This window comes from Vanessa cardui, chromosome 7, assembly GCF_905220365.1.
Source record: "Vanessa cardui chromosome 7, ilVanCard2.1, whole genome shotgun sequence".
Classification (NCBI taxonomy): domain Eukaryota; kingdom Metazoa; phylum Arthropoda; class Insecta; order Lepidoptera; family Nymphalidae; genus Vanessa; species Vanessa cardui.
Window position 1 is genome coordinate 7085416 of NC_061129.1, and position 11722 is coordinate 7097137.

Consider the following 11722-nt stretch of genomic DNA (forward strand, 5'->3'; position numbering starts at 1 on the left):
TGATAAGATTATGTGTAACTTTCAACTCCTCCAAATATGCTGTTTTATTTGTTTCTTCTTGTGCTCATTTCCAAATCACTATAATTATAATATAAAGAAAACTATTGATACAATTATTAAATGTTGATTTATAACTACAAAATAATTTGAATAGGACTTGGCTTCTATGAGATCTCAAAACTTTTTACTATAGAAAGACTGCATCAAGAGACTTGGCATTTTTTCACATTTAATGTTCTTGGTGGGATCTCATTTATTTTTTGTAAGTGTATTTTTTCTTTTTTTTAGGTGACCTCATAATTTCTTGGACTTCATCTAACTAATAACTTACAAACTGAATATAACTAAACTAAATAACACGTAAACAACTGCAATATTTTTTTAGTTTCGAAATGGTTTTTCATAGGTTATATATCATAAATTTCATAGATATCATATGAAAATTATCGAATTATTTTATCGAATTACCTTAGCACGATTCAGACAGGTACAACGCCATCCATCGAGCGCGCATACAATATTTATTGCAATAAAATGGAGTTTTAGATTTATTAATTTAATGAATTATGAACTTTATGTATTAATTTGTATCAATTATAGTCTATGTATTACATTTATATTATTCTTTTCTATTCATCCAATTGAATACTTAAACAACGAACAAAGTTAACAATGCAGTCTAAATCCATACACAATGTTCTTGCCAAACGACAAATATGAAATTGTTTTCTATGGTATATTATTTTTAATGTTTTAATAATTTTTCATTTATATGTGGCTAATGACCTATCTTGGTGTAAAATTTCAAATTTTTAAGTCTGCTAGAAGTACCTTAGATTTTTGATGATCGGTCGGTGAGTCAGAGAGTGACAAAATGGTCAAATTTTAATCGACCGTAACTCCTAAACTATTAATTCAATTGGCATGTTATTTCCACCAAACGTAAACTACTACTACTAGCTTTGTCCACGTCGAAGGTATAGGGGGGTTTGAAACAGCCGCGAATCGCTTCGAGAAAAGATGGTACGGTCGTGCCCGTTTTGCTCGAGACTTGGTTGGGGCACTGCCGATTTTGCCAGATTTCTTCATATATTTCATTCAGAATGAGGTCGATACCAAAAAAAAAACATTATATTTCTCATTATGTATTTATTTGCCGTAATTCAGATCCTTTACATAAATACAACCTTATTCTTAAAAAACTTACCTATTTACGAATCATTAATTAATTGTGATGCTAAAGTTGTTAATAAAAATCGGACATTGTTGTCGTCGGAATTTGAATAAATTAATAATTAAAAACAGTAGTTTTAAAATATCATAATTGAATATTAAAAAGTTAGTAGATATTTTCGAACATCGATTTTTCACGTATACCAAACAAACCTTAATCATACTGAAAATTGTCACGAGATTTTATATAAATATTAAAGCATCATTCACCATCAGTCACTATCTATTTAAGTTATTTTGTGAATGCAATTTTAAAACAACATATAATATGTTTTGTAAATGTAACAGGATTAAAATGATATTCATTTTAAATTTACAATAAAGTACAATATTTAATTATGACAAATATAAAAAGTAAAACGTATGGAATAAGTTTACGATACTTGTCTGAAAATGCATATTAATTGTGAACTTGTCTTAACAAGTGTTCACGGACAGCAAAAAGGTCAAGTTTTTATATTGTAGTCAGTGGTTCTCAATTCATAGTCCGCAAAACGACTATGCTTCATAAAAACATTACATTACAAGTGTTCCGTAAGAGAATTAAGTACAAAAGGACATGTTTGAATATTCATTGGCCCTTAAATGACACGAATATAATAAAATTTCTTATATCCATATCTGAGGACGGGTGGCCATAACTCGGGCGTTTGATAAGTTTTGTTTTTATACTTCCAAATCAGACTCGTATATCAGTACTTTTAGATTCTTAAATTTGAAGATTTTATAGAAAGTTTTTACATTTCAAATTAAAAATAAGTTTACGTGTTCTGGACCACATGATAACAAAAAGATTGAGAACCACTGATGTAAATGAATACAGCGGCAGACAGATTAACTTATTGGTACATTAAAATGATTCATGATATTTGAAACATTAAATACTCTATCAAATAAGCGGACGGAGCAATGATATCGTTGAATATGCATGTTTAGAAAAACAATTACATTAAAACATGAGATACTAATAACTAATGATAATTAAATTCTTGATTTATTATTGTCACTGTTTTTAATAATTTTATAAAATTTAAAAGCGGATCACATCAATTTTTGTGACATTAATATTATAATTTAAAAATACCTGTTTAATTAAAACGTGATAACCTATATTTAGCTACCTAATTCAATGTATTAAAACGTCACGACTAGTTTTGGCTGTCAGTATATAAAACCACGACTTTTTTATTTAATTAATGACACCCACAACTCTTTACTACCATATTCTTGTATTTGCGCAATATCACATTTGAATCATCCGTGTAGTAAAGGACTGAAATGGGAGAGAGCTTGATTGGAGCACACGATGGCTTTGGAACCTGGAAAAAAATTGCTTTGATAAAAATAATTCCATTGAAGGTTAATTAATGATACGGCAAGTATACTGTTAGAACTAGCGCGCACTGGTAACTTTTGTCAGGGTGAGTGTTTCGTCACTTTTGTCGAGTCCATGAATATGTATGGAGGTGCGCGCATATTACGACGTGACATTTGTGTCTGCATCTGTACATATTCACGGACTTGACAAGAGTGACGCAACAGTCACCGTGACAAAAGTTACCAGTGCGCGCTAGTTCTTACAGCGAGCCTAGATGTCACTTAGTAATTGATTTCGATGTATGATATCTATATATCTCTGTATAAAACGTATGTGTATTTGTTTTATCACACGGTTAACAGTTGACTAATTAAGACGAAATCAAATTCTCTTTGACGAATGTCGTATGTACTTTTTGTAGTAACTGCTACTGTAGTACAAGTCGTGAATACACTCTTGCTTTTAGAAGGTACAACGTAAGAGGTACCGTAAGCTTCCTTCACGATGGTGGCTGTCATAGTTTTGTTTATAAGTGATACTTTCTTTATACCATGTAAAATATCTTGAATATTTTTAAATCTTATTTTAACATCTATATTTAATATAAAGCATACAATATATTTTTCAAACCTGTGTGGGATTCAAAAGGTGAACCAATGTTTGTACTATTGCATGATTCGTTGCATTTTTATGTGCGTTCAGTGGAAAATTGCACTCCCCGCTGCAATAGAAAGCTCCATAACCATCAGGCGCGATGATCCAATCCTGAATGAAAATAACATAAAATTTAAACAATATTATAATACCCTTTTAAAATAACTCAGTCTGTCTATCAATGCCTCTGATGCTCTTCATTGGCAAAACCATTGGACCGAATTTGATGAAATTTACTTTTTATACATAGGTAACACCTGACCGATTCTTAAAAGGCTAGCAAAGCGCGGGCGACTAGTAAACCTATAAATGTCATCGTAAAATGAATGATAGCGGAAATTTATTCTACATCTCAACACGCTAGCTCGGTACAGCTTACATTTAGAACGAGCGTGATTTATTTATAATAAATAAATTATTTATTTATTGATGAAACAGGTCAAGTTGCTTGACCTTCAATCTTTATATTCAATTTATTTTTAATATTTTTTTATTAGTATTATGTGCAAAAGTCTTGTAACCAATCAAACATCGCAACCCTTAAGTGATATATAAATAAAAATATTTTGTCCCCATTTCAGAAATGGAACCATTTTTTAAGTAAGAAATATATGCTCGTTTACTACTATATAATAATGTTATTATGTTCTAGTCTTTATATTCACTCAACAATAAGACGGCGACACATTCGTAACATTCGCGTAACAACCTAGACTTGGAAACAAATCACTTGCGTAGAAACCAATAATTATAGACCTAGTGATTCATTATATAGTTGAAAGTCAATAGGTCAGTTAGCTGTCAATTTTTGACCGAATTCGTTCTGACTGTATAAAGACGTCCGTTATTTCGTAGTATAGAAATCCAAGCAAATTACTTTGACATTGACATTTACATGATCATTTCTCGAAAATTTTAATAAATAATGTAATTTATTATTACATATATTAATAATCAAATTTATTTATGTTATTTTGTATATTGATTCTGTTACTATTGCTTTAGAATCGATATTTTGGACAAGGAAATGTATATCATAAAGGACAAAGCCATGACCGTAGAAAGAAACTGTTTTTCCTTAATGGCATTTATCAATATCAGAGCCATCGCAACTTTAGTACATCTTCTTCATGATCAGAGAAGAATTTTCTGAATAATGTTTTATATACTTGTTATTTTAGATAATAAATGGTTATTATTTGATAATGTGAGCGAACCTAAGCCCTGTATTATCTTACCTGCCATTCTAAGTCCTTAAAGCTAACGTAAAGCGTTTGTATTTCGCAGCTTCTGGTCGTCCAATGCGACGTATCTGGAATTTCAATAAACGTCTTATTCGGTTTGTTTCTGAAAAATAGAAAATATTGCTAATTGCAAGTAAAGACGTGCAAAACATTGCATTAACTTGGTGAGACATTTTTATTACTTAATTAGAGGTTCAGCTTCGTACATAAGGCCTTTTTATTCTTGGAAATTCAAAAGTTCCAGTTTAGAAACTGGCTACCACTAACCTACACTTTTATTTTATTTGTAAAACAATGATTTTTTCTCAAAACAAAGTTTTAAACACAAAATTTCCGTTACATTTAAAGTTGTAACTGAAAACAAGCTTTTTAAGCTTATGAATTATAAGATAAATCGGTAAAATTATCTTGACTAGCCTGTTAAAGGATTCCTTAAATAGTTTTCAGAATATCCATTATTACGCCATCGTCTGGCCTCGCGTTTTCGTCGAGCACCAGTGTCAGAGCTACCAAGCTTGGGCCCATGCTTGAAAAATGCGACCATGAAAGGTTGTTTTCCTTCAGAGTTTGGACCGTGGGTCTCTGCTAATCCGATTTCTTCTGGTTTCACATGACGTTCTGAAAAAAACAAGGTTGTTTCTTTAATTTTATATAATTATGCCTTATTATATGATATAAAAAGCAGATTATATATGTTTCATGAAAGATCTCTATTTTATCAATTTAGAAAGGTAGACGAGCACATCAACCTCCTGGTGGTGCTTACAAACAGGTGGAAAAAAGACTTCTTACAAATTTAATACCTAAAACAAATTAACCGTAAATATTGACCTGGCTGCGAGTGCGGATGTAAGGTTATAAAGAAACCGCGGTTGTCAGCTGGCGCACCAAGCCACGTTGCCAACGCTCCCGTAACATTTAACTCCAACCAGCCTTCAGCGCCTATACTTGTGTTCACTGCTGCAATACGTTCCATTTCAATGCCTCTGGAAATCAACAGATTGTTTCATTAGTCAGTTTCTAGTTTACTAAATTAAACACAATCTTATTCGCGGCCGTTTCTGTGACAATTGACAGGAAAGAAATCCCGTAAATTCCACGATTTATTTGCCTATGTCTGTATGTAAGTCCCACATTAACATAATGTCAATTTTAATGACGATCAGTTGAGTGGATATTACGTTGTTACTATGGATAGATAGTAGTTTCATAATACATATACTACATATCATATAACAAGTCTGGCAGTTAGAAATGTAAGTTATATGAATTCTTAGATTACTTTCACAAAGAGAACGTCTATATTTACCCCAAGTTATCTACACTTATAACTCGATGCGCGACCACCGTGTACAATGCCGTCGGGTCTTCTGTATGCACAGGTGCCTGATGCAAGCGTAATTCTGCTGTGAGAAGAGATGAGGCGTCTCCGGGAGCGCTCGCGACATCAAACCAGACATGTCTTCCGTGTCCGTGGCGTAACGCACCCAGGTGATGTTCTGGAATTGTTTATAAGCATTAGTCAGACACTATCGACAATACGATGCTACTAACGTAATAACAGCCCTTAAATGTGACTAAGGACTCTAAAGGAAAAGCTTTAGAGCTTATTTTTCGTGGTATTTTATATGGTCTTAGATACTAACATAATGAAGTATAATTTTTTTTGCTGCAACTGATTCACCCTATTTTAGTTAACTTTGTTTTCTAGATTCTAGTGTTTGATTGAAATTAAAGTTTCGCTTTGTTTCTTCATCATTAGAAATTATTGTCTATATAACTAATTATATACCTAGTAATAACAAGATATATATTAATTTATGGTGTTCTGTCACATATACAAAGATACAAAGTAATAAAAAAATGAGTAGACATTAACAGTTTTACTACATTTTACTAATTTGAGTTTGAGATATTCCAGACATATATATATAGGTACTATGATAATCCTTTGGTAATCAAAGATATCGATTTGTCAACATCACAACGAGAAAATACTAATAATATGCTAATTACTAAATACTTCGTCGCAGGTGGCGTGTCCTCTACCAAGCTTGATGTAACTTGACTCTGTATGCACGTGTACGTGTTTACGTTGAAGAATTTGGCATAAATTACTATAAAACGTTGTCTATATATTTTTGATTGATTAAATAAATTATTTAAACAGGATATTTATCTATAAGATCATCGATATTTTTATAGCAAAGTGTTTTAATTATATTTTACTAAGTATTATTTAATATTTCACCATGTAAATCTAAACATTCAAATTAATTGTCATTTAAAACGCACCGCTTTAATATTTTTTTTATATTGTACATTCATCCTTAAATCCTGATCATTGTAGTATATACATGTACCTATATTGTCCCTCTTAATAAAAAAACATTTGTTTTTGTCTCAATTTCTACGAGATGGGCCAGTGGTGATTCTTAACTGAACGTTAAATTTAAATTTAAACCCCGAAAAGCGTCATCAAATTTTTTATACCTTATTTGTTTTTAATTCAGATAATGGTGGAGAAAATTTTGCCTCTTACATAACGACCAATCTAAATTAAAGCAAAGTATTTAACTTTTTACACAAATTTCATTTATCTTTCTTTCTAGGAACGCTCCAACAGAATAAATATGGTTATATTTATGTATATATTGTCATTCATACAAATTTATGACATCATATATTAATATATAATTTGCCTTTATAAAATATGTATTAAATGAATGAACTGACTTTTACTTGTTGCATGCAATTTGGGTATGTTCCCAATCAAAACATATTCGTTATTTAGGAAAACTGCAATACTTAGTATTACTGTGTTCCGTTTCGTATGAGCCGATATTGTTGCGCGAATGAAGTGGCCCAGTGGCCTCTAATCTTCATATTCTAAGAGGTGGTTTGGAGTAATGAGACACCATAAAGCTATACCAGGATCTATTATTATTAATCTTAATAACTTCTATTAAATTTCAAATCCAGTTTCACTTAAGTGTTATTGCACTTTTTAGTGTACTTCGATATTTGCCGATCAATTCGTATTTTATTTTAATCATACAAATCCATGTTCTGTGGTTTTTTATTTTAGTTGAATTTAAAATAAATAAACATAAACACTTTTACCTAAAAATAATAACGGAATAAAAAGCTCTTAAAATGAAAACAACTATGAGCCCCATTCAGCTTTGACAACCCTTGCCTCTGACTTTCTTTAGTCCACCTCTGGGAATATGACATTTATTTTTTATTTTATGGAATATTTTGGCGGACGAGCATATGGGCCAGATGATTATAAGTGGTCACCATCACCCATAGAGAATGACGCTATAAGAAATATTAACTATTCCTTACATCGTCAATGCGCCACCAACCTTGGGAACTAAGATGCTATATCCCTTGTACCTGTAGTTACACTGGCTCACTCACCCTTCAAATCGGAACACAACAATACTATTGTTGTTTAGCGGTAGAATATCTGATGAGTGAAAGCCCTAACACCAAGTATATATTAATTTAGCAGGTTATTATCGCAATGATGGTACCTATATACTTATTACTCGGTGCACACGTCGATGGGTAGTGCGGATAATTTTTCCATTAGATTTAGACACATTTGTCAGTCTCCCTACTTTTTTTAAATAAATAAGTAAAAACTTTAAATAAACAGTAATAATAATACCAAAGTAATTTTTTTTAAATAGTTTGTAAAACGAGATAAAGACTCCAACAAAGAAATATTAAAACAATGTATTTCTTAAGAGCCCGTTTAACATGCTAATAGAACAATAAGGACCAATTAGGTGGACGGCAAATGTTTGAATCCAGTAGATAATATAAAATAATATACTGTCTTGCCAATGCCGACCTCAATATTCAACTATAGTAGGGCTACCAAATAAGTGTTTTCATTTACATTTAGTATATTTATAGGTTTAACATTAAATTTTCCAAAAAAAGTTTAGTGGTTTTTATTAATATATACCTACATCATTCGTAAAGTGAATTGATTCAAAAATGACGAAACTATTGTTTGTTAATTAAAAAAAAATCATTAATCAATAATCATCAATTTTATCACTTATATAATAGTATCCGCCAGCGACTTCGCTCATGTGTGACAAGTGGGATAATCTAGACTATAATCTATATCTGTTCCAAGTTCCATTCTGATTTGTTCAAACAATCTGGTAAGATTAAATAACGAACATCAAATTTATAATATTAAGAAAATAAATGCTAGTTATTAAAAAAAACATCTGAATCGTTAACCCTGCTCGTCGGAATGCGAAGCATTTCACGAATGACTCATTTTTACCTGCAGGGTCCAGTTTTAATGTGAAGATTACGCACTCCTAAATAACATGGTAATGGTCAAAAAGGTAATAAATATTGACAACAGTTGTTTTTTTTTCGACTGACTACTTGTATTATAATTATACCATAAGTGTGTACTGTGTACTTAAGTCTCTTTTGTATTACCTCCCTACATTACTTACATAAAACTTATTACATTGGGGTCCCAACCAACTTAACTGAAAACTTATAAATTGTGATAATTCATCCAAAAATGATCTGTTTTCATTCTATATGTATGAAAAGAAATACGATTATCTCTTAAATGTGTAGATTAAAATCGAATCTTGATTGAAAGTCTTGATTTCAGACCTGTAGTTTAAATTCCGTCGAAATTTAGTTTTTTTTTTAGTCTCTTACATTTATGTATATAGATTTTATTACATGCCGCCTTCATTCTTTAGATACATTAACAATACGCCACCAACTTCTGAAGTAAACAATACTAAATATTGGCGTTTGGCGATTTAATATTTGGTGATAATTTTTTAGAATTTTAGATACTTAAAGGACGAGGACTTCCAATCGTATCAAACGAAAAGCTTAATTAACGTCTAAACAATACCACAACGAATAAAAAATATTATTTATTATTTGAATTTCTTACGTATTATTACATCGTATAGATATACCTACTTAATTTTAATTCAATCGTAAATATAGAAATAATTTGAAATTTCAATTAGATTATATGAAGAAATCAAATCATAAATCTGAGTATATATGGCTTTCCCTTTCTTAAGAGTATTATTATATTAAAGATAAGTATATATTTTAAAAATATTAGACGGAAAAATTGCACGTGTCATTTCAGAATCATTATATATTAATTAATAGCACCCAATCTAATTAATTTTAACGAACAGACGATATAAACTGACTGAAGTTGTGTTTACTCACTGATAAAGCTAAACATAAATAACCTTCTGAGAAAACACTCATTACGCATAATATATACATACATATATTTACAATGTTGTTTAATAAAGTATATTAACAACACATGTTATAAACAAAGAATACGTTTTATTAATACTACTACTTCTTAAACAGTCTTGATACTTACTTTTACTCTGGAATGTCATAATAAGATCACTTTCATCGATGGCATGTTGTTCTTCACCACTGAGAGCCATCTCAGAGCTGCGAGTTGGCCTAGCCTGCTCATGTTCCTCCGCTAGTTGCTTATATACATCAAGTAGGAAGCTCGGTGCCGAGCGATCTAAAGGAGGGGCTTGTGAGCGCCGAGGTCTCTCACCTAGACCCAAAAGCTCTAAGATTTCGTGTTCAACGGCTTGCCGTTCATGTCGCGTCATGGAATGATGTATAATAGTTTGATCGACACCATTATCGATATAAAGTCCAGATAGTGCAGCATTCGAGCCGACGATTAAAAGTATAGTATAACTCGCGTACAACCACGCCGACTTCAAAACAGTCATATTCGCTGGCTTTAACTTCTAGTGTACGTCGTGAACGCGCTTATTGAACTGACGAGTAAACCGGCACAAGGCGCAAATACGCCCGAGACGGGACCTAACCGCAGCCACTGATGACTGAACCTGCCCACTCAAGGTGGGCCGCCGACCGCCGCGCTCGCCACAGACTCCCCTCCCTCACCTACTATACCATACAACGTATAAAATAATGTAAACATCACAGCGGCAGCCGAACAGCCGTACGCATTCCTGTCTCTACAGTTGATCAGTTTGTGAATTCGATCACTCGATTACCTATTAAATTCTTCAGAATATTAAAAGACTATCCAGGTCTTACTCAGATTGGCGGACCAATGATCACTTATCACTCTTTAATATTTAGAAAAGAGAAAAATACGTATTTTGTAAGTTCTTTCAACATTTTAATCGTATAATTAGAAGATCAAACAAGCCAGTCTAGTTGGCCAATCGGCAAATATGCCGATCATATCCAACAGCCATCAATTATTTAATCAACAAGTAATGCCCGAATTTATTTTCTTTCCAATAAAACCTGCAAATATTAGAAATTTATTTTTCAAGACAATTTTTACGTGCAAACTTAAACTTTGCTGACGCAAGTTTCATTTGAAAATTTAACAATCATTCCGGCCGTATTAAGTTTCTGATACGAGTACCTCTTACAGATTGACATTTTCTTGCAGGCTTTTTAACATCTTGTGATATTTTTGAAATTACTAAAATATTATTTGTCTTTTATGAGTACTAATATTAAAATTACAAGTTATTGTTTTAATAAAGCTTACTTACCTTCAAATAATAAAGTTAATCTATCGTTTATATATATTTTTTTAATACAAAGGAATGTCCAATGCAATTTAGCTAGGTATATAATTGATACCTTTGAAATTACTAAAATATTATTTATGAGTTATATTAAAAAAAAATACAAGTTATTGTTTTTATAAAGCTTACTTAGCTCCGAATAAATCAAGTTAATTTATCGTTTATATTATTATTTTTAATACAAATGAATATCCAATGCAATTTAGCTAGGTATATAATTTACTAACAAGACTTATTTACAGTACAAAACAAGTACTATAATAAAACCATTAATTCGATAGCCTAAACAAATCAAATGTTATAAATTCTAAAAAGTTTATCAATTTAAAAAAATGCAAAGAACGAGACCAACACTACTTACGTAATCAACAACACTAACTACTTAACCTATCCATTATATATTACAAAAATATTGTTTTTATATCCTATTATGATAAATATTATGTTGTATGGCTAGAAATGTGTACTTTACCTTCATTTTGTTTTAATTTGCTCGAAGCATTACACAATTAGTATGGCATCGTAGGCGTAGGAAGCAGCTGATTAGAAGCAAACGAATGATACAACATTGTTAAAGTTGCATACAACCCGAACGTTCGGTTATAACAACTGAGTCTTTAACCCGTTTTACAACT

General features: G+C 31.3%; 1 protein-coding gene across 2 annotated transcripts; it reads right to left on the bottom strand.

Moving 5' to 3' along the window:
- Window positions 1–1144: 1144 nt before the first annotated feature.
- On the bottom strand, window positions 1145–10378 carry LOC124531238 (protein 60A). 2 transcript variants are annotated; one of them, XM_047105737.1, is made up of 7 exons: window positions 9869–10377; window positions 5759–5948; window positions 5281–5435; window positions 4867–5067; window positions 4444–4517; window positions 3182–3316; window positions 1145–2552 (listed from the first exon to the last, which is right to left on the bottom strand). In XM_047105737.1, exons 1-7 carry the CDS (start codon window positions 10242–10244, stop codon window positions 2427–2429), a joined length of 1257 nt encoding a protein of 418 aa, XP_046961693.1. In that variant the 5' UTR covers window positions 10245–10377; the 3' UTR covers window positions 1145–2426. The 2 variants fall into 2 exon arrangements, 1 of the variants encoding a protein (XP_046961693.1); XR_006966506.1 differs by having other exon boundaries at window positions 2409–2552; window positions 4444–4552; window positions 9869–10378.
- Window positions 10379–11722: the final 1344 nt, after the last annotated feature.

Bases quoted from the DNA above. Each gene is read 5' to 3' on its own strand.
- LOC124531238 (XM_047105737.1), bottom strand. From the start codon at position 10,244: ATGACTGTTTTGAAGTCGGCGTGGTTGTACGCGAGTTATACTATACTT. The intron at 5,949-9,868 runs GTAAGTATCAAG...AAACAATTCCAG, and splicing joins TATGACATTCCAGAGTAAAA to AACATCACCTGGGTGCGTTA. The intron at 5,436-5,758 runs GTAAATATAGAC...GTTGATTTCCAG, and splicing joins ATAAGTGTAGATAACTTGGG to AGGCATTGAAATGGAACGTA.